Source organism: Puma concolor, chromosome A2 (genome assembly GCF_028749965.1).
Source record: "Puma concolor isolate L17-30 chromosome A2, mPumCon1.1.hap2, whole genome shotgun sequence".
NCBI classification, from domain to species: domain Eukaryota; kingdom Metazoa; phylum Chordata; class Mammalia; order Carnivora; family Felidae; genus Puma; species Puma concolor.
In genome coordinates, this window is record NC_141668.1 from 118,365,526 (window position 1) to 118,389,278 (window position 23,753).

General features: G+C 42.5%; 2 protein-coding genes across 7 annotated transcripts in view; both read right to left on the reverse strand.

Moving 5' to 3' along the window:
- Positions 1-1,473, reverse strand: part of ATG7 (autophagy related 7) — a 248,701-nt gene extending 247,228 nt beyond the window's left edge. Inside the window, exon 1 of one of the 3 annotated variants that reach the window (XM_086697414.1) lies at positions 1,343-1,473. The gene's annotated coding sequence lies outside the window, so the exon portion shown is untranslated. Of the gene's footprint in view, positions 1-824; positions 1,307-1,342 lie in introns of those variants that run through there. The other 2 variants (XM_025921265.2, XM_086697416.1) reach the window with 2 other exon arrangements.
- Positions 1,474-8,847: 7,374 nt separating this feature from the next.
- The window catches only part of HRH1 (histamine receptor H1), an 85,263-nt gene continuing 70,357 nt past the window's right edge, over positions 8,848-23,753 (reverse strand). For all 4 annotated transcript variants that reach the window (XM_086697424.1, XM_086697421.1, XM_086697423.1 and 1 more), the window contains one exon: positions 8,848-11,769. In XM_086697424.1, the coding sequence (XP_086553550.1) occupies positions 10,271-11,734 (1,464 nt within the window). In that variant the 5' untranslated portion in view covers positions 11,735-11,769 and the 3' untranslated portion in view covers positions 8,848-10,270. The remainder of the gene's footprint in view (positions 11,770-23,753) is intronic.

The window sequence follows — 23,753 nt, forward strand, 5'->3', positions numbered from 1 at the left end:
GCTTACCCGCAGGTACTCTCCATCCCATTACCATTTCTTTTTCTTTTTTTGATAGTATCTGAACAGGATACTAACAGGATCTGAAACACCTACCACCCACTAAAAGCTCTGTATTATTGGCAATCACCACAACTGCCACCACCAGGATCAAAAAGTAGGCTCCCTGAAATCGGTCTAATTTTACCCCCTCATCACCTGTACTTACGGTAATGCCTGGCACATCACAAAATTTTTGGTTGTTATGGAGTTTACTACAGGTAAATATATTAAATGTGCTCAGCCTGGAGAAGAAATGGTGTAAAGAGGAAAACAAACCAGCAGCCTTCAAGGATGTGTGGGCAATAAATTGGAAGGGAGATCCGAAGAGTCTGAAGGAGGGACAATGAGCCGAGATGATGGTATAGACTTAAAAGTCAGAGTTAGGGGAAATCCAAAAAAGAATAACCAGATATAGTTTTCTGCCACCAAAGAAATTTAACCAGTGGGCAGGGGTGTCACAGAAGAAATGCAAGTATGCAATGGGAAAGGCAGACTGGGACCCAGAGGTCTGAAGGTCTGGAACTGGCAATCACAGATACACCTGGTTTCATTCACAGAATTAAAAAAAATTTTTTTTAATTAGCATTGAAAAAAACTGTAGTCGTCAGTGTTTAAAAATCAAGAGATTACACGCGTGCAACACAAAAGTTTTGTTTTCACTTCTCCAATTTCATAAATGTTAGTAAATGTTAGTACTGCGCTTGCTTATAAAACTCAACTCAGTAAAAATGTAAGTTTGACTTTTTCTGACATGGAAATTCCTTACACCTACATTTATACTTTACCTGATGGAATAAGCACTAAAGTTTGTAATCCCTGGACCAAACTGAAGAGTCGAAAACTTTAGCTTAGAAAGCCCTGAGAAAGAAGTGACTTCATTTAACACCCTGGCTTCACAAATGACGTTATTATCACTCCCATTTTACAGATGAGGGAAGAGAGGCTCACAAAGAGGTGACATGCCAGAGTCACACAGCAAATCCCGGGCAAAGCCAGGATGAGAACTGGCGTCCTATCTCTGGTGTCCCAACATCGAAGGTTGAGAACCATCCCTGCCAGACGCCAGGAGGAACTGACTTAGAACATCAGGAGGTTTCTAGTCAGAAGACCCCGGGCTGAAACCAGTCCGACGGGACGCGGCAGGAGGAGGGCGAGAGCTGGAGTCAGTGACTCCCTGGAGGAGGGAGGAACCTGAATTCTGCCACGACCCTCGTCCTCACAGCCGAGCTCGCCCCTTCCCGCCAGGCATCCAAAACCCAGCCCGCAGGACCCCACTACTCCCTCCGCAGCGCGGCTCACTTACCGCCACTCAACTTCCGGCAACCACAGCGTCGGCCGCAGCGCGCGCCCCGATGACGCAATTGTCCCCGCCCCGTCCGCCTGCGGTCAGTGGTGCGCATGCGCACACGGAGGCGCGAGCCAACCTGGTAAATGAGCCCCTAGCACCGGCCTGAGTGGGAGGATCTTGAGTTGCCGGGAAGGCGGAGCATCAGCAGGTGGGCGAGGCCCTCTGATAAGGGCTGAGCTTCGGGTGATAAGCCACTTTATTGGCTATGGGAATGCGTCTATGCCTGTCATGCTTTGAAAAAAACTCCTCCGCTTTCTCTCGATTTCAGAGGATGACAGGAATTACGGTCATTTCCATTTTCCAAGAGAGGCGGCATTAAACGTATCCCAGGTGTCAGTGAGGAGGCAAGTGTGAAGACAGATGAGAATTTTCATAGGTAAAAGCCCGTGAAGGTCGCCAGTGATTAACCTGCTCTTTCTTTTTTTTTATTTTTTATTTTTTTAATTTTTTTTTTCAACGTTTATTTATTTTTGGGACAGAGAGAGACAGAGCATGAACGGGGGAGGGGCAGAGAGAGAGGGAGACACAGAATCGGAAACAGGCTCCAGGCTCCGAGCCATCAGCCCAGAGCCTGACGCGGGGCTCGAACTCACAGACCGCGAGATCGTGACCTGGCTGAAGTCGGACGCTTAACCTACTGCGCCACCCAGGCGCCCCTAACCTGCTCTTTCTAAACTAGGCATTATTCTCATAGCTCCCCGCTGTCAGTGGGATAAAGGCAGTCATGCCAAATTATTTATTGAGCATATACTGTGTGCCAAGCATTGGTCAGGTACTGAAGACACAATAATGAGTACAAACTTAATGTGACATATAAGGGCATTCGTTCATAAGGAATGAAAGTGACTCTGATGTGGCTCAAAAGACTCAATAGCAACAGTAATGACTACTATTAACTACTATGTTTCCAGGCTGTCATATCTTCTAATCGCCACAAAGGCCCTGAAACGTATCATATTCTCCCCCATCTTACACATGAACAGAGACTAGGAAAAGTTAAGTGTCTTGCTGAAGGTTAAAGAGCTTTGGGGATAGGATTCTAATGCAAGTGTGTTTGACTCTGCCAAATAAGAAAACAAATCCAGATTTAGTAAGGAGATACTTTATTCGAAAGGATTATTGCAAGGGGGAGGGGGAAAGGGAGGGAAGGGACTATTGCAATAGGGAGCCACTCTGACCTAAAGATCTGCAAGTGTCTTAAGGGCTAGGCAAAAAGGATTTTTCCTTCAAAAGGAAGAATGAAGAAGGCTAGAAAGAACTGGGTGTGGGAAAGTGGGAGGAAATGGTGGCTTGATTGGATAGTAGTAGATCAGAGAATATTTTACCTTGACGTCAGCCTATTCTCTGGAGGGGTCGTATGCTGGCTCAGGCTGAGGGTAAGTCAAAAATCAGGAACCTGAAGGGTATGGGAGAAGCTTAACTAAAGTTGGTTAATAAAGCATTTTGTTTTGATTGATCAGTGGATACAAGTAGCTCAGCTAAACATTTTAAGGCAATGATTAGTTCAGAAGGATTGTCTTGCCTTGTCGCAGGTAAACAAGTATCCATGAGTCTTACCTAAGTCATAAGGGAATGGATATTTCTTTGCCATAAATTCTTTCTGGAGCACAAAAAAAAAGTGGAAGGAGGGTGTTGAAAAGCCATAGCTTCAGGAGTGCAAGGCTCAGGTCAAATTCAACATTGCAAATTCTTTCCCTATAGCAGTCTCCGCTCCTGCCACTGCCTCCTCAGACTGCATGCTTGGGTCACATCAAATTAATTCTGGTGTTTTAAGCACTCTCTGCTCTTTTATATCTCCATCCCTGCAATAGCCTCATACTTCCTCTGTTTTTGTAACCCTTTCTGTCTTCAAAACCCAGTTGATGCACCAAAAAGAATACTTAGGAATAAATTTAACCAAGGAGGTGAAATACATATATTCTGAAAACTATAAGACATTGATGAAAGAAATTGAAGATGACACAAATGGAAAGATGTTCTATGGTCATGGATTGGAAGAATATTGTTAAAATGTCCATACTTCCCAGAGCAATCTACAGATTCATTGCAATTCTTATCAAAATACCAATAGAATTTTTCATAGAACTAGAACAAATACTCCTAAAAGTTGTATGGAACCAAAAAAGACCCCAAATAGCCAAAGCGATCTTGAGAAAGAAGAGTAAAGCTGGAGGTATAATCTCAGATTTCAAGATCTACTACAAAGATGTAGTAATAACAGTATGAGACTGGCAGAAAAATAGATACATCGATCAGTGGAACAGATCAGAGAGCCCAGAAATAAACCCACATTTATATGGTCAATTAATTTACTACAAAGAAGGCAAGAATATACAATGAAGATAAGACAGTCTCTTCAATAAATGGTGCTGGGGAAATGGGACAGCCACATGAAAAAGAATGAACCTGGAGCACTTTCATACACCACAGACAACAATAAACCCAAAATGGATTAAAAACCTAAGTGACCTGAAACCATAAAACCCCTACAAGAAAGCATAGGCAGAAATCCCTTGGACATTGGCCTTAGCAACGTATTTATGGATATGTCTCATCAGGCAAGGGAAACAAAAGCAAAAATAAACTAGTGGGACTACAGCAAAATAAAAAGCTTTTGCACATCATAAATCACCAACAAAACAAAAACAACCTAGTGAATGGGAGAAGGTATTTGCAAATGGTATATCTGATAAGGAATTAATATCCAAAACATATAAAGAATTTATACAACTCAACACACACACACACAATCCCGTTAAAAATTGGGCAGAGGACTTGAGTAGACATTTCTCCAAAGACTTAAAGAAGGCTAACAGACGCATGAAAGGAGGCTCAATGTCCACTAATTATCAGGGAAATGCAAATAAAAACTATAGTAATATCTTACAGTAATATCCCCTCACAGCTGTCAGAATGGCTAGTATGAAAAAAGACAAGAAAAGACAAGAAATAACAAGTGTTGGCAAAGGCATGGAGGAAAGGGAACTTTTGTGCACTGTTGGGAATATAAATTGGTGAAACCACTGTGGAAAACAGAGTGGAGGTCCCTCAAAAAATTAAAAATAGAAATACCATATCATCCAGTAATTCCACTATCGGGTATTTACCCAAAGAAAACAAAAACACTAACTTTAAAAGATATACACACCCCTCTGTTTGCTGCAGCATTATTTACAATAGCCAAGATACAGAAGCAGCCCAAGTGTCAATCAATAGATGAAAAGATAAAGAAGTTATTACACACACACACACACACACACACACACACACACACACACTTTGGAATATTACTCAGCCATAAACAAGGAATGAAATCTTGCTATTTGCAACAACAACGAAGGGCCTATGAAAGACCTATGAAGCTAAGTAAGTCAGATAGAGAAAGTCAAATACTATATTATTTCACTTATATGTGGAACCTAAAAAACAAACCAAATGAACAAACAAAACAGACACATAGATCCATGGAACAGAATAGAGAACCCAGAAATGGACCCACAAATGTGTGGCCAACTAATCATTGACAAAGCAGGAAAGAGTATCCAATGGAAAAAAAGCCTTTTTAGCAAATGGTGCTGGGAAAAACTGGATGGTGACCTGCAGAAGAATGAAACTGGACCACTTTCTTATACCATACAGAAAAATAAATGCAAAGGGGCTGACAGACCTAAATGTTGGACGGGAAACCATCAAAACGCTACAGGAGAAAACAGCAAACTTTTTGACTTTGGCGACAGTAACTTCTTTCTAGACATCTCCGGAGGCAGGAGAAATAAAAAAAAATGAACTACTGGGACCTCATCAAGACAAAAAGATTCTGCACAGTGAAGGAAACAATCAACAACACTAAAAGACAACTGACAGAATGGGAGAAGATATTTGCAAACAACATATCTGATAAAGGGTTAGTACCCAAAATGTATAAAGAACTTACCAAATTCAACACCCAAAAAACAAATAACCCAGTTAAGAAATGGGCAGAATACATGAATAGACTCTTTTCCAAAGAAGACATCCAGTTGGCTAATAGACACATGAAAAGATGTTCAATATCACTCATCATCAGAGAAATACAAATCAGGGCCACAGTGAGATACCACCTCACACCTGTCAGAATGGCTAAAATGAACAACTCAGGAAATAACAGATGTTGGTGAGGATGTGGAGAAAAGGGAACCCTTTTGCACTGCTGGTGGAATCCAAACTGGTGTAGCCACTCTGTAAAACAATATGGAGATTCCTCAAAAAATTAAAAATAGAACTACCCCATGACCCAGCAATTGCACTACTAGGTATTTATCCAAAGGATACAAAAATGCTGATTCAAAGGGACACATGCACCCCAATGTTTATAGCAGTGCTATCAACAATAGCCAAATTATGGAAAGAGCCCAAATGTCCATTAACTGATGAATGGATAAAGATACATATACATAGAGGAGCACCTGGGTGGCTCAGTTGGTTAAGCCTCCGGCTTTGGCTCAGGTCATGATCTCACGGTTTCTGAGTTCAAGCCCCATGTCAGGCTCTGTGCTGACAGCTCAGAGCCTGGAGCCTGTCTTGGATTCTGTGTCTCCCTCTCTCTCTGCCCCACCCCCGCTCACACTCAGTCTCTCTCTCTCTCTTTCTCTCTCTCTCTCAAATAAATAAAAACATTAAAAAAAAGAATGAAATCTTGCCATTTACAACAATGTGGTTGGAACTAAGGGATATTATGCTAAGCAAAATAAGTCAGGCAGAGAAAGACAAATATCATATGTTTTCGCTCATATGTGGAATTTAAGAAATATAGATGAACTTAGGGGAAGGGAAGGAAAAGTAAAATAAGATAAAAAGAGAGAGGCAAACCATAAGAGACTCTTAAATACAGAGAACAAACTGAGGATTGCTGGAGGGGCGGTGGGGGGGGATGGGCTAAATGGGTGATGGGCATTAAGGAGGCACTTGTTGGGATGAGCACTGGGTGTCATATGTAAGTGATGAATCACTGGGTTCTACAGCCAAAACCAATACTACACTGTATGTTAACTAACTTGAATTTAAATAAATAAATTTAAAAAAAGAAACAGACTTATAAATACAGAGACAAACTGGTGGTTGCCAGAAGGGAGGGGGGTGGGGTGGTGGGCAAAATAGGTGAAAGGGATTAAGAGGTACAAAATTCCTGTTGTAAAATAAGTAAATCGTGGAGATGAAAAGTACAGCATAGAGAATACAGTCAGTAATATTATAATCACGTTGTATGGTGACTACACTTACTGTGGTGATCAGTGAGTAATGTATAAAACTGTCAAATCACTACAGGTACACTGCAAACTAATATAACACTGTCAACTATACTTTAATAACATTAATAATAATAATAAACCTGATTGAAAGGTGGGTGAATCTTAGACAAAATGGAAAAAAAGAATACATACCATACAATTCCATTTATGCAAAGTTACAGAATCAGCCAAACTAATCTATAGTGTTTAGAAGTCAGATCACTGGTTGCCTGGAGCATAGAGGGAGCATGAGGAACTTGCTGGGATGATGGAAATGTTCTATATCTTGACTGAAATGGGGATGACATGGGTGTGTACATCTGTCAAGATTCATTGACCTCTACATTATAAATGGGTAAATTTTACTGTATATTTTGAATGTAACAAACTTGATTTAAAAAAAAAACAGTAGGATGACACCCATCCACCTCTAGGCTTCACTCTGTATGAGCCTGGGCTGAGTTAGTTCTTTAAAAGCTTGTTTCCTCTGCTAGACTTCAAGATTCTTATAGTTAACACCTTTTGGAGTTTCAACCCAGCTCACAATGATTCCACTTCTCTAGGAACTGTTGGTCCTTCAGCCATGTTTGTACCACATGTCCCACCTGACCCCCAATCCCCTTCAGAGTTGATTGCAGCAAAGGTAGACATAGGATGATTCTTTAAGCTTTGGACTTTGGAACTGATGCTCATGCCTTGGGGCACCAAGATGATGGAGCATCATGAAAGAGGCCAGACAAGGACACAGAAAAAGGCAGAGAATGTTCTTGGACACAGCAAAGCAATGAGGCCCATGACATTTATTCAAGACCACAGAGATTCAGGTCAATCCACCTTCATCATTTGTCTTGCAGCTCAATGGGAACCATATGCTGCACAGCCTAGGCATTGAAAGCCCAAAACACTGTGGAATGACATATTGGCAAATTAGATCTTAAAAGCATTATTTATTTAAGGAACTTAGAATGCATCTCAGCCAGCAGCCTTTTCACCCTGTATTGACTTAAATCTCCTCTGGAAGGCCCATCTTAAAAAGAGAGACCAGCAATTTTCTGCAAGCCAAGTAGCCAAATGACCAAATCATCAAATGGCCAATCTGCAGACTAATGGCTTTTCTGAATGAACACTTTTATTAACATGACCAGCTTCTACGATTTATAGCAATTTCTATTAGGTGGCATAGTTTCACAAGCTTTTAAAGATTTATGTGATGCAGTAGTTGACCGGTTTTCACATGATCTTAAGAGAATCATTTGAAGGAATTTCTACTTATCAAAAGCTAAGGATGGTTTATTTTCCCTTTGAATATATTTAACTTATGAATACATTAATGAAGAATATGTTTTTGAATGTAGATTTTTCTTGAGTGCATGAATATTATGCCATTTGGTTTATGCTCTTTCTGTCTCCCACTTCCTACTTCTCCTTTTCTGTCTGCCCATTCCTCAGTTTCTTTCTGTGCCTCAGTTTGCCTAGTTGTAAAAATACAGAAGTCTCCCTCATGAGATCCGTGTAAAGGCTAAATTAGATAACAGTGGTAAAGCATGGGGCCTGGCATATGGTATGCACAGTATGTTTTAAAACTACATATGAGTCCCCACCATGTACCAGATGCTCTGCGTGCACCATAAACACTGTATTCAATAATGCATGGGCCTGGCTTTTTGTGTTCTGACAATTTATATTGACCATTTCTTCTTATCAGACTCAGATGCAGGTCTCTTTGACCCAAAGTCAGAGCTTATAACCACTTCTCTTCACTAGTTGCCTCAACCATTCATCAACACGAATAATGGGCACTTAGCCATTTGTCTGTGGGAGGTGATCTTTTTAAAGCTCCTTCATTATGAGGGATCTTGGGGAGCAAGCTGAGGGATCTTGGGGAGCAAATCTCTCACAGGTCTTCTGGGAAAGGCTTTTTGACCTAGAAACAGACCAGCTACAGCTTTCAAAACCAGGATAAAAGTCTCATTAGCTCCCCCAATTTTGACCAAGAAGAGCTTTGGGGGATGCCAAGCAGACAGTGAGGCTTGTTATAAAAAGTTCTTTCCTAAAGACATTTACACATGCGACCAGAAACCAAAGAGCAATCCTGTATCATATCTTATAATATTTGACAGCATGTTTCAATACATCTTCTCAGTCCAAGAGACTCAGAATGGGAGAATTAAATAAATCAAACTCATAACAAGGTAGTTTCAAATATCATATTTTAGGCAGGTAAAAATCTGTCATTTTTAACATCATGCGAACAGGAACACAGGACACAAAATACCAGCTTGTACACGCACTCCATTTGGCTACATACATTACAGTTTAGCATTAAGTTTTAAAATATAAATCACAACCAGATTGCAATGTAAACACCAAAGAAAACTGTACGTTCCATGCCTTTGCTAGTTTTTACTAAAGAGGTGTGAGTATAAAAGAACATGATGACTTTTCTTCAATGAATACAGCAGAACTCACAAATAAAAATGCACACTGTCCCTTCAAAGTATCACCTTCTGCCGCCTCAGGAATATTCTATGCCAGCTTTTCCTTCTCTCAGCATATACTTTTGAGAATTGCCACCACTCTTAGGAATAGTTGTGCGTGCATGTGTGTGTGTGTGTGTGTGTGTGTGTGTGTGTGCACATGCACATACTTAACAGGACAAATTTTTGCCTTTTGGAGAAAACGTGTTACAATGAGCCAGAACCCCACAGGGTTCTCATTCTAACTCTCTCACATTACTAGCTGTGTGATGTTGGGCACTTTATGTCATCTTGCTACATCACAATTTGCTCTTCTAGTAACATCATCCACCTGCTATGGAGTGTCATGGAGCTTAAGGGGGATAAGCCTGGCCCAGCACTCAAGAGATATAGTTTTATTCTCCCCATTCCCCTTTTTTATGCTTTCATTGTGCAACCATTAAAAACACGCCTTTTCTTTTTCTTTTGAAGGCAGATTTTATCATTATTCTGTTAATAGCCAAAAGGAATTTGGGGTTGCAAACAAGGAAATGTACAAGCTGAAAAATTTCCTATCAACTCTAAGATGTGCATGAGTGAGAAATAATAAAGCAGAATTTCCAAGGTGGTTCAGACACTGGTTCTGGAGAAAGCTGTAGGAGAGGCTCAGAGGAGAGGTGTTCTGAGAAGTGACAGTCACAATGGAATAGCTGTCATGCCTATCAAGGTGATCCCTGGAAGGGGACAGCATCTATCTGCATATGTGAGGTCTTTGCACAGTCATATAACTCCATTCCAGGAAGGCTTGAGAGTTCTAATTCTCCAGTAAAACTCTACCTACGTGTCCCTTCAGTTTCCAATTAATTCAAGTCTGAAAGCTTGAATGACAGTGAGAGTCTGAGGCTCCCACATTTCCTGAGGAGCAGGAGAACTCATCCAGGTCTGATTCTCTTGGAAATATCCTGCTTTCTACTCAGAGTACAATCTCTCTGCTGAGCACCAACATGTGCTATTCTGCCAATGGGTCTAAGAACCTTCCAAGCTACCTAGTCCTTAAGACTATTCTTTTGACTCTGGAAAGCCCAGGTGCCTGGCAACTCACAGGCCTCATCCTCCATTTTCTTCAGGGACAGCCTAAGTGTCACTTTGGTTGCATCCCCTTAAGAGCGAATGTGGAGAATTTTCTTGAATGTCTTCTTGAAGTTTTCGTTGCACAAGGGGTAAATGAGGGGGTTCAGTGTGGAGTTGATATAGCCAAGCCAGATGGTGAACATATGCACATGCTCATTGCAACAGCTTTTGCAGAAGGCAATGACCATGAAGAAGATAAAGTAAGGAATCCAGCAAAGGATGAAGGCCGCCATAATAAAACCCAATTGTTTGGCAGCCTTCCGTTCTCGGTTCATGTGCAACCCAGACACGTACTGTCTGGAATGTGAGCGGAGCCTCTTCCAAGTGTACTTGATGTAATCCAGTCCTGTGCTAGACCCACTTCTAGGTTTGCTTTTCCCTGATGCTGACTCTGGGGGCGTGTCTGAGTCTGTCCGGGAAAAGGATTGGCTATCACCTAGGATTTGATCCTCTGATATCTCATTGGCCACACGCATTCTCAGGCTCTGTTCATCTATCTCCAGCTGGCCCTGGCTGTGGTTGATAGCTACATAACTCCTGCCACTCCCCTCTGCCTCAGTCTGCATCTGCACAATGTTAAGTGGAAAGCAGTGGAGTTTGTCCATTTCTCTGTCCTCTTCTTGGCTGAAGACACCTGGGCATTTCATCTCCTCTGAGTCTTGGGATGGTGGTTTCATGACAGGCTCACCACTGGCATCTTTTGATTTCCTTTTCAGAACCTCCCAGGGAGACTCCTTCCCTGGTTTCTTGGCCCCCACCTTGGGGTTCTCTGGCTTCAGCTTAATTTCAGAGAAGGAAGGGAGGGATCCATTGATGAGCTCTCGGTGCTGACAGTGCTGCCGTACAGCCTTGTAGATCTTGGCATAGAACCAGAGCATGAGCAAGGTGGGCAGGTAGAAGTTGATGATGGCGGTCATGATCTTGAACCAGGTGACATCATAGAAGTCTGTTTCGCACTTGTCTTCCCGGTGTCCCGAGGCCGGTGACATAAAGTGATGCCATCCCAGAATTGGAATAACCCACAGGAAGGAGAGAAACCAGGCCCCCAAGATGGTGGCTGATGCTCGGGTCTTGGTACGATACTTAAGATATCGGAGGGGCTGCTGGACAGAGCGATAGCGATCGATGCACAAGATGAAGACACTGAAAATTGATGCGGTGCTGGCCACATAGTCCATGGAAAGCCAAAAGAGGCAGAGAGGGTGGCCCAGGGACCACCTGGACATGAGGAGGTAGAGGATGTTCATGGGCATGACGACAGCTCCCACGATCAGGTCTGCCACAGAGAGGCTGACAATGTACAGGTTCCCCACAGTGTGTAGCTTCCGCTCACTCCGTACAGCGTAGAGGACCAACAGGTTGAGTCCCACGGTGACCAAGGAGATGGCACTCAGGAACACCACCAGGGGCATCAGTTGGGGGTTGGCTATGGTGGTCTTATTCCCCTCGCACATCTTGTCTTCTATGACACAGGAAGAATTGGGAAGGGTCATTGGCACAAGAGCAGCCTCCAGCTGGGGCTCCCTCCCTAGGAAGAAAGACACAAGGATTAAGGCCAGAGCCTTGGAGATCGGTAGAGTCACTTGGTACCATCAAGTTGATCTAAATGGGGTTGTATGCTGTTGGGAGCAGTAGATACAGCCTATGGTCCAAATCCCCTTCCTTCCTTAGTCATTCATTTCTTCACTCATTCAATTACTATTTAGTGAATTCCTGGCATTGTTCTGGGTGTTGGGAATATAGCAGTGAACAAAACAAAAATCTCTGCCCCCATGGAGTTTACATTCTAGCGAGGGAGTTGGGCAAAAGCAATGCAAAGTTTGTGTAGGTCCCATGTGGCATGTGTTCTGGGAAGGTGGGCTGCATTATGACTGGTCTGAGCTGGATACGGCACTCTAGTTCCTCTTTGCCAGTGGCTGGTCTAGGATTGGGCACAAGACACAACTGTGGCCAAGAAAGTAGATGGGGAAGTCTCATGGCAAAGCCAGGGTTCTAGAAATTTCTTTCTGACAAATGATCAAAAGAAAGAAAAGTTTTGCTTCTTGCCCCCTTCTCCCTATAGGAGGTGATGCTTGGGGCTTATGGCAGTCATCTTGGGGCCATCAGGGAAATACCAAAAAAACCACTGTGATGCCAACCCAGAGTCCTATTATTCACTGAGCTGCTGAACTAACCCTGCAATCTTCTTCCTTCATACTGGTTATTAATGGGAAATAATGAAATGTCTTCTTTGCTTAAGTCACTGTTGTGGGAGTTTTTACTTGCAGCCAAAAGCATCTCTAACTGATACGGGGGAGGTTACAAGGGTACCCAAAGCATGGAATAAATCTACACATCCCTTTAGACTAATGGTTCTCAAAAGGGAAGCGAGTTATGTTGTTTGAGAAAGCATATTTTATCTTTTTTTACTTATTTTGTTTTTATATTTGAAAAAAATTTCATTGTATAAACTGTGCAAAGTAATATGTAACAACACTTTCTTTGCTAGTAAGGCTACACTGAAAACACATTGTATACTGTTATTGATGATCCTTAATTGGGGTGGGAGGTGGAAGCAGGGAATTAAAACTTCTGGAAGAGGTTGTGAGATTTTGACATTCATCAAAAAGTAGTATGATTCTGAAGAAAATTTAGAAACCCTAACAGAGTGTAAATATCTCTCAGTAACTTAGCAAAAACAGACTACTGTAACATTAACACAAAGCCAGACAAATTCTTGAGAAGAAAGCTAAATTTGTGTGATATTTTTAAAAATAAAAAGCAAGACCTTAAGGCATTTGATCCTTGTGGAAGGAACCCTTGAGTTACTTTGTTGGAAAAGCATCATCTGGGGCGCCTGGGTGGCGCAGTCGGTTAAGCTTCCGACTTCAGCCAGGTCACGATCTCGCGGTCCGGGAGTTTGAGCCCCGCGTTGGGCTCTGGGCTGATGGCTCAGAGCCTGGAGCCTGTTTCCGATTCTGTGCCTCCCTCTCTCTCTGCCCCTCCCCCGTTCATGCTCTGTCTCTCTCTGTCCCAAAAATAAATAAACGTTGGAAAAGCACCATCTGGGTAGCACCAATTTTGCCCCAGCTCTGCCACTAATACTCAGAGTGGTCTCTCAGCCTGCAATTTCTCACGGGTCAAATGTGAAAGATGGCACAGGTGATCGCTACAGGCTTTTTCCAAGTACCCTGTTTAGAGGCTTGCTTTGGGTACTTTTCTATATTCTCCTCCAGCTCTGAACTGCCCGCCAGAGCAACCCTCCACCTTCTTTGAATGTGCCTCTTCTGAACAGCATCATCTTCTATTGTGCCCCAGTCCTGCTCTCTGCTCCTGTCACTCTCCACTGTCAGCCTGAGAGCCTTCCCCACTCAACCCCGTCCACCCCAGCCATCAGCTCTGTGAGGATAATAACCCCCAAATCCACCGCATCAGCCTGTACCTTTCTCCACTTCTACATCCCAGACCCAGGACCTTGCAGTTTCACCTTCAGTTCTGCCCAAGTTCACACCCCCTGGAATAGTCCGCAGCCACCTCAAGGAGGAAAGAGGCTAAGGAAGTTCATCTCAGATTTTCAGTTTTGATTGGGAGGAAGCAGGAAGCTGTTCCCTAAAACATTCCCACAGCTTGGTATTCTCAAGGTAGCTCCAACCACCCTCTGTTACAGAGATGTTTCTCTTTTCTCCTTGTTACCTTGAGGAAAGTTCTCTCTTATTTCTCTCTCTGCCTCATTGCACACAGAGGGAAACCAAGAATTTCTTTTCACTATGTGTACACTATTTGTCATTCAATAATTGTATTTGACAGAAAATGATTTGTTTTTATATAAAAATCACTACTTTTTACCTTTTGACTAAAAAAGGAAAAAAAATTTTTGAGAGAGAGAGAGAGAGAAAGAGAGAGAGCAGGGAAGGAACAGAGGAAGAGGGAGAGAGAATCCCAAGAAGGCTCCATGTTCAGCGTGGACTCTAATGTGTGGCTTGATCCCACAACCCTGGGACCGTGACCTAAGCCAAAATCAAAAGTCCACCACTTAACTGATGGAGGCACCCAGGCACCCCGAAAAGAAATTAGTGTTGCATATTAAGTGTTTAGGGGTGAAATCTACTGAGGTCTGCAGCTTACTTTGAAATGAATCAAAAAAACAAGTTGGATGGATAGCTGGTTAGAAGAACGGATAAATGAACAGACATATAATCAAGCAAAAAGAGCAAAATGTTAATTTGTAACCTAGGTGGTAGATATATAGGTGTTCACTGTACATTGCTTCCAACTTTTCTATCAATATTTTGAGTGAGAAAATGTTGGGGAAAATTAATATCACATATGTATTTATATAAATAATATATGTAAATATATAAATTTATATATGTATATATAAATTTACACACATAAATTAATATCACATATATATTTATATAAATAATATATATAAATATATATAAATTTATATATATATATTTATCTTCCTATCTCTGTAAGCAGTTTTTTTTTATTTATATATGAAATTTATTGTCAAATTGGTTTCCATACAACACCCAGTGCTCATCCCAAAAGGTGCCCTCCTCAATGCCCATCACCCACCCTCTCCTCCCTCCCACCCCCCATCAACCCTTAGTTTGTTCTCAGTTCTCAACAGTCTCTTATGCTTTGGCTCTCTCCCACTCTAACCTCTTTTTTTTTTTTTTCCTTCCCCTCCCCCATGGGTTCCTGTTAAGTTTCTCAGGATCCACATAAGAGTGAAACCATATGGTATCTGTCTTTCTCTGTATGGCTTATTTCACTTAGCATCACACTCTCCAGTTCCATCCACGTTGCTACAAAAGGCCATATTTCATTTTTTCTCATTGCCATGTAGTATTCCATTGTGTATATAAACCACAATTTCTTTATCCATTCATCAGTTGATGGACATTTAGGCTCTTTCCATAATTTGGCTATTGTTGAGAGTGCTGCAATGAACATTGGGGTACAAGTGCCCCTATGCATCAGTACTCCTGTGTCCCTTGGATAAATTCCTAGCAGTGCTATTGCTGGGTCATAGGGTAGGTCTATTTTTAATTTTCTGAGGAACCTCCACACTGCTTTCCAGAGCGGCTGCACCAATTTGCATTCCCACCAACAGTGCAAGAGGGTTCCCGTTTCTCCACATCCTCTCCAGCATCTATAGTCTCCTGATTTGTTCATTTTGGCCACTCTGACTGGCGTGAGGTGATACCTGAGTGTGGTTTTGATTTGTATTTCCCTGATAAGGAGAGACGCTGAACATCTTTTCATGTGCCTGTTGGCCATCCGGATGTCTTCTTTAGAGAAGTGTCTATTCATGTTTTCTGCCCATTTCTTCACTGGGTTATTTGCTTTTCGGGTGTGGAGTTTGGTGAGCTCTTTATAGATTTTGGATACTAGCCCTTTGTCCGATATGTCATTTGCAAATATCTTTTCCCATTCCGTTGGTTGCCTTTTAGTTTTGTTGGTTGTTTCCTTTGCTGTGCAGAAGCTTTTTATCTTCATAAGGTCCCAGTAATTCACTTTTGCTTTTAATTCCCTTGCCTTTGGGGATGTGTCGAGTAAGAGATTGCTACGGCTGAGGTCAGAGAGGTCTTTTCCTGCTTTCTCCTCTAAGGTTTTGATGGTTTCCTGTCTCACATTCAGGTCCTTTATCCATTTTGAGTTTATTTTTGTGAATGGTGTGAGAAAGTGGTCTAGTTTCAACCTTCTGCATGTTGCTGTCCAGTTCTCCCAGCACCATTTGTTAAAGAGACCGTCTTTTTTCCATTGGATGTTCTTTCCTGCTTTGTCAAAGATTAGTTGGCCATACGTTTGTGGGTCTAGTTCTGGGGTTTCTATTCTATTCCATTGGTCTATGTGTCTGTTTTTGTGCCAATACCATGCTGTCTTGATGATGACAGCTTTGTAGTAGAGGCTAAAGTCTGGGATTGTGATGCCTCCTGCTTTGGTCTTCTTCTTCAAAATTACTTTGGCTATTCGGGGCCTTTTGTGGTTCCATATGAATTTTAGGATTGCTTGTTCTAGTTTTGAGAAGAATACTGGTGCAATTTTGATTGGGATTGCATTGAATATGTAGATAGCTTTGGGTAGTATTGACATTTTGACAATATTTATTCTTCCAATCCATGAGCAGGGAATGTCTTTCCATTTCTTTAAATCTTCTTCAATTACCTTCATAAGCTTTCTATAGTTTTCAGCATACAGATCCTTTACATCTTTGGTTAGATTTATTCCTAGGTATTTTATGCTTCTTGGTGCAATTGTGAATGGGATCAGTTTCTTTATTTGTCTTTCTGTTGCTTCGTTGTTAGTGTATAAGAATGCAACTGATTTCTGTACATTGATTTTGTATCCTGCAACTTTGCTGAATTCATGTATCAGTTCTAGCAGACTTTTGGTGGAGTCTATCGGATTTTCCATGTATAATATCATGTCATCTGCAAAAAGCGAAAGCTTGACTTCATCTTTGCCAATTTTGATGCCTTTGATTTCCTTTTGTTGTCTGATTGCTGATGCTAGAACTTCCAGCACTATGTTAAACAACAGCAGTGAGAGTGGGCATCCCTGTCGTGTTCCTGATCTCAGGGAAAAAGCTCTCAGTTTTTCCCCGTTGAGGATGATGTTAGCTGTGGGCTTTTCATAAATGGCTTTTATGATCTTTAAGTATGTTCCTTCTATCCCGACTTTCTCAAGGGTTTTTATTAAGAAAGGGTGCTGGATTTTGTCAAAGGCCTTTTCTGCATCGATTGACAGGATCATATGGTTTTTCTTTTTTTTGTTAATGTGATGTATCACTTTGATTGATTTGCGAATGTTGAACCAGCCCTGCATCCCAGGAATGAATCCCACTTGATCATGGTGAATAATTCTTTTTATATGCCATTGAATTCGATTTGCTAGTATCTTATTGAGAATTTTTGCATCCATATTCATTAGGGATATTGGCCTGTAGTTCTCTTTTTTTACTGGGTCTCTGTCTGGTTTAGGAATCAAAGTAATACTGGCTTCATAGAATGAGTCTGGAAGTTTTCCTTCCCTTTCTATTTCTTGGAATAGCTTGAGAAGGATAGGTATTATCTCTGCTTTAAACGTCTGGTAGAACTCCCCTGGGAAGCCATCTGGTCCTGGACTCTTATTTGTTGGGAGATTTTTGATAACCGATTCAATTTCTTCGCTGGTTATGGGTCTGTTCAAGCTTTCTATTTCCTCCTGATTGAGTTTTGGAAGAGTGTGGGTGTTCAGGAATTTGTCCATTTCTTCCAGGTTGTCCAATTTGTTGGCATATAATTTTTCATAGTATTCCCTGATAATTGTTTGTATCTCTGAGGGATTGGTTGTAATAATTCCATTTTCATTCATGATTTTATCTATTTGGGTCATCTCCCTTTTCTTTTTGAGAAGCCTGGCTAGAGGTTTGTCAATTTTGTTTATTTTTTCAAAAAACCAACTCTTGGTTTCGTTGATCTGCTCTACAGTTTTTTTAGATTCTATATTGTTTATTTCTGCTCTGATCTTTATTATTTCTCTTCTTCTGCTGGGTTTAGGCTGCCTTTGCTGTTCTGCTTCTATTTCCTTTAGGTGTGCTGTTAGATTTTGTATTTGGGATTTTTCTTGTTTCTTGAGATAGGCCTGGATTGCAATGTATTTTCCTCTCAGGACTGCCTTCGCTGCGTCCCAAAGCGTTTGGATTGTTGTATTTTCATTTTCGTTTGTTTCCATATATTTTTTAATTTCTTCTCTAATTGCCTGGTTGACCCACTCATTCGTTAGTAGGGTGTTCTTTAACCTCCATGCTTTTGGAGGTTTTCCAGACTTTTTTCTGTGGTTGATTTCAAGCTTCATAGCATTGTGGTCTGAAAGTATGCATGGTATGATTTCAATTCTTGTAAACTTATGAAGGGCTGTTTTGTGACCGAGTATATGATCTATCTTGGAGAATGTTCCATGTGCACTCGAGAAGAAAGTATATTCTGTTGCTTTGGGATGCAGAGTTCTAAATATATCTGTCAAGTCCATCTGATCCAATGTCTCATTCAGGGCCCTTGTTTCTTTATTGACCGTGTGTCTAGATGATCTATCCATTTCTGTAAGTGGGGTGTTAAAGTCCTCTGCAATTACCACATTCTTATCAATAAGGTTGCTTATGTTTATGAGTAATTGTTTTATATATTTGGGTGCTCCGGTATTCGGCGCATAGACATTTATAATTGTTAGCTCTTCCTGATGGATAGACCCTGTCACTATTATATAATGTCCTTCTTCATCTCTTGTTACAGCCTTTAGTTTAAAGTCTAGTTTGTCTGATATAAGTATGGCTACTCCAGCTTTCTTTTGGCTTCCAGTAGCATGATAAATAGTTCTCCATCCCCTCACTCTCAATCTAAAGGTGTCCTCAGGTCTAAAATGAGTCTCTTGTAGACAGCAAATAGATGGGTCTTGTTTTTTTATCCATTCTGATACCCTATGTCTTTTGGTTGGTGCATTTAATCCATTTACATTCAGTGTTATTATAGAAAGATGTGGGTTTAGAGTCATTGTGATGTCTGTATGTTTTATGCTTGTAGTGATGTCTCCGGTACTTTGTCTCACAGGGTCCCCCTTAGGATCTCTTGGAGGGCTGGTTTAGTGGTGACAAATTCCTTCAGTTTTTGTTTGTTTGGGAAGACCTTTATCTCACCTTCTATTCTAAATGACAGACTTGCTGGATAAAGGATTCTCGGCTGCATATTTTTTCTGTCTAGCACACTGAAAATCTCGTGCCAATTCTTTCTGGCCTGCCAAGTTTCAAAAGAGAGATCAGTCACGAGTCTTATAGGTCTCCCTTTATATGTGAGGGCACGTTTACCCCTTGCTGCTTTCAGAATTTTCTCTTTATCCTTGTATTTTGCCAGTTTCACTATGATATGTCGTGCAGAAGATCGATTCAAGTTACGTCTGAAGGGAGTTCTCTGTGCCTCTTGGATTTCAATGCCTTTTTCCTTCCCCAGTTCAGGGAAGTTCTCAGCTATTATTTCTTCAAGTACCCCTTCAGCACTTTTCCCTCTCTCTTCCTCCTCTGGGATACCAATTATGCGTATATTATTTCTTTTTAGTGTATCACTTAGTTCTCTAATTTTCCCCTCATACTCCTGGATTTTTTTCTCTCTCTTTTTCTCAGCTTCCTCTTTTTCCATAACTTTATCTTCTAGTTCACCTATTCTCTCCTCTGCCTCTTCAATCCGAGCCGTGGTGGTTTCCATTTTGTTATGCATTTCGTTTAAAGCATTTTTCAGCTCCTCGTGACTGTTCCTTAGTCCCTTGATCTCTGTAGCAAGAGATTCTCTGCTGTCAGCTATACTGTTTTCAAGCCCAGCGATTAATTTTATGACTATTATTCTAAATTCACTTTCTGTTATATTATTTAAATCCTTTTTGATCAGCTCATTAGCTGTTGTTATTTCCTGGAGATTCTTCTGAGGGGAATTCTTCCACTTGGTCATTTTGGATAGTCCCTGGCATGGTGAGGACCTGCAGGGCACTTCCCCTGTGCTGTGGTGTATAACTGGAGTTGTTAGGCGGAGCCGCAGTCAGACCTGATGTCTGCCCCCAGCCCACCGCTGTGTCCACAGTCAGACTTGTGTGTGCCTTCTCTTCCCCTCTCCTAGGGGCGGGATTCACTGTGGGGTGGGGTGGCCTGTCTGGGCTACTTGCACACTGCCAGGCTTGTGATGCTGGGGATCTGGCGTCTTAGCTGGGGTGGGTAGGCAAGGTGCACGGGGGCAGGAGGGGCAGGCTTAGCTTGCTTCTCCTTAGGTGATCCACTTCAGGAGGGGCCCTGTGGCAGCAGGAGGGAGTCAGATCTGCTGCCGCTGCCGGAGGTTTGGCTCCGCAGAAGCGCAGAGTTGGGTGTTTGCGCCGAGCTTCCCTGGCAGGAACTGGTTCTCTTTGGGATTTTGGCTGGGGGATGGGTGGGGGAGATGGCGCTGGCGAGCGCCTTTGTTCCCCACCAAACTGAGCTCTGTCGTCCGGGGGCTCAGCAGCTCTCCTTCCCTTTGTCCTCCAGCCTTCCCGCTTTCTGAGCAGAGCTGTTAACTTATGACCTCCCAGATGCTAAGTCGCGCTTGCTGTCGGAACACAGTCCGTCAGGCCCCTCTGCTTTTTGCAAGCCAGACTCGGGGGCTCTGCTTGGCCGGCGAGCCGCCCCTCCGCCCCGGCTCCCTCCCGCCAGTTCGTGGAGCGCGCACCGCCTCGCCGCCCTTCCTACCCTCTTCCGTGGGCCTCTCGTCTGCGCTTGGCTCCGGCGACTCCTTTCTGCTAACCCTCTGGCGGTTTTCTGGGTTATTTAGGCAGGTGTAGGTGGAATCTAAGTGATCAGCAGGACGCGCGGTGACCCCAGCGTCCTCCTACGCCGCCATCTTCCCTCTAACCCAAGACGTGTGATTATTGTAAACTAGCACAGTTCTTTATCACATATATATATCACAGTTCTATGTCACACACATATATCACAGTTCTATATCACATATATAAAAATATATATAAATTTATATATATATATAAATTTACACACATATAAATTAATATCACATAAATATATTTATATAAATTTAAACACATAAATTAATATCACATATATATTTATATAAATAATATATATAAATATATATAAATTTATATATATTTATCTTCCTATCTCTGTAAGCACAGTTCTTTATCACATGTTCTCCTTTGTAGCTTGGACATGTTATTTTGCTTAGACATAGAAGCCAAAGATAAATGCATATTTGGTAAAGGGATGAGTCAGTGAGTGAGGGGCTGGGTGCTACGAATCATTCAACAGATATCTACTGGTGAAAAGTTCCTTTCGGCTCAGTGATCTGCTTCAGAAGTAAGAAAATCCAGTTTGTTCTCTGAAAACATGGAATTGAGCAGGATTCCTGGAAAGGCAATTGGAGCACCCACCTGCTGAATACAGACCTATTTTGGCACCTGCCTCCCCTGAAGAATGCGGGGTGGGGGTGAGAGTGTCAGGGAAAGAGGAGGAAGCCTGAGGGAACCCTAAAAAGTGGGTCCCACAGGGTGGGCACCCAGAGGGTAGAAGGAACAGCCACATCAACATTGACCTCTTGTCTCACTCAGGGCTGGCTATGTCATTTTCAGGGCCCAGGGCAAAATTAAAACTTAAAAAATTATTAAGAACTTCAAGACGGCAACAGCAGAACATGAAACCGAGATAGGGGCCCTCCTGAGCACAGGGCCTGTGTGGCTGCCTGGGTCACAGGCTCGTATGCCATTCCTGGTCTCCATTCCTCTTACCCAATCCCTGAACATGCCCTACTCGGTGAGATAACTAATGTAAGGTGCTTTCCCTTCCCTCGGACATCTGCATTTTGAAAAACTGATGGTTGAATGGTTTCCTCTCTATAAATGCCAAAGGGACATCAGGCTGAGAGCGGGAAGTATCCGGGGATGCGGATCCTCATTGCACCTAAGGCTACACAGGAGGCCATCCATGCTCCCTTCAGGCTGCCCAGACCCCATCGGGTTCTGAGATGCCCCTCTCTGGGATCAAGGCCAAGCCTACAGAGATGGTGCAGGCTAGAGGGTGTGCTCTGGGGGACAGGGAATAGAGGCTGGAGGAGGCACTGTGGACAGGGCAATTGGGGGAGAAAGGTGGGCACCTGTAGCTTCCTTATAGCGCTATGTCCCTAAAGAAGTGGGTGATGGAAGGAGAAAGTTCTCACTCGGGCTCTGCCACTTGATGGGCTGTACAGAGCTTGGGTCAACAGCCACGTCTCCAATTACCTTCCCTGTAAATTAGGGAAAGCATCATTACCTCCCTGGGCTGTTGGGAGGGTCATTGAGACAGTGGGGTGGGAAAGCTCTGACAATTCCCAGGTGACGAGGACTGGGGGATCAGCAGAAATGAATCCCTTCTCTCTAAGAGGCTTGTGTGCACGAGCAAGCCATTAATTTTGAATTAAGGGAATGGCTCCATTCCAAAACCATTAGCTGCAGTGGGACTTTTTCCAGAAAGATTACAAACAGTGTAATCTAATCAGGCCCATGTGCCAGCAAATAAACAAAGGTAGTCAACGTTCCTTCCACATCCTGGGAATGTTGACGAGAGCAGCTACGATGGTAAGGAGCCAAGCTCTGGGCTTTTCAGATATCAGTTATTAAATGCCTGCCACAAGCACATAGGGAGGGCATGTGATGATCACCAAGGTAGACACGAGGAAACAGCTCAGGATCAGAGAGGCAAGGCAACCTACTCAGGGTCACACAGTTAGGAAGAGACTGGCGATGTCAAGATTCAAACCTTAGTCATTTCTCAACCTTTGTCCTGTTGACATTTTGAGCTGGATAATTCTTTGCTGTGAAGGACTGTCCTGTGCTTTGTTGGATGTTTAGCAGCATCCCTGGCCTCTACTCACTAGATGCCAGTAGCACCCTCTCATCCATTCCCAGTCATGACAGACCAAAATATCTCTAGACATTGCCAGATATCCATTGGGAGGCAAAATGGTCCTTAGTTGAGAACTAACTGAAGAATAAGCACCTCGAACTGCCAAAGAATACAGCTCTCCACTGAAAGCAATGCAATGAATTGCCTTGATATAGTAAGCCCCCCATCATGGGAGGTATGCAAGAAGAGGTGTCCTGGATCTCACTCCAAATTAGAAATACTCCTTTCTCAGTGGCAACTATTTACCTAAGTAGAACTTGCAGATATTGGTTTTAGATAAAAAGAGACCAATAGGTAGGGATCTCTGCTAATAGGAAGGGAAGGCAAGAGGAATTGGTGGGTTTGGAGAGATGCTAAACATTAAATGAGGCTCCCAGTGGCCTCACCTTCCCACTTTTCTAGCCATTTCAGCAATGATGATTCACAGAAGGCATGGAGCTCACTTGGATGGAAGAATTGGCCAGTGGTTAAGAACCTAAACTTTGTAAACCAGCTAATCTCTGCTCTAATCTTGTTTCTGCTCTAATTAGCTGGGCCAGATATCTCACTGCACCAAGTCTCCATTTTCCTCATCTCTAAGATAGGGCGGAAGCACCTAGTACAGTGCCTGACATATAGGACATACTCAACTAATAGTAGCTGTTGTGTTTCCTTCCATTTCTGGGTAACACAATGATCCCAGAGCTGGCCCAGTCTGACTCAGAGGAATCATCTTTGACCTTGTTTTTCACTGTGGCAAAACCTGCCAATGGTCTTCCATAATTATTTCTCCTCTATTTAGTAACAGACTTCTATTTTTTAGCTGAATACACAGCTGCCTGGAGTACAGACTACATTTTCCAGACTCCTTTGTATCTAGGTATGGTCATGTGACTAAGTTCCGATGAAATGGAAACAGAAGTGTAGTTTGCAAATTACAAAAAGCAGCCCTAAAGGGAGGATGTATTCTTTTCTTTGGCCCTTCATTCTTCCAGCTGGCCAGAATGTTGATAGGATGAACAGGGCTTAAGCAGCCTTGTTGGGACCATGAGGAAGAGTCAAAAAACGAGAACATTGAAGCAGCAATTTGGATGGAG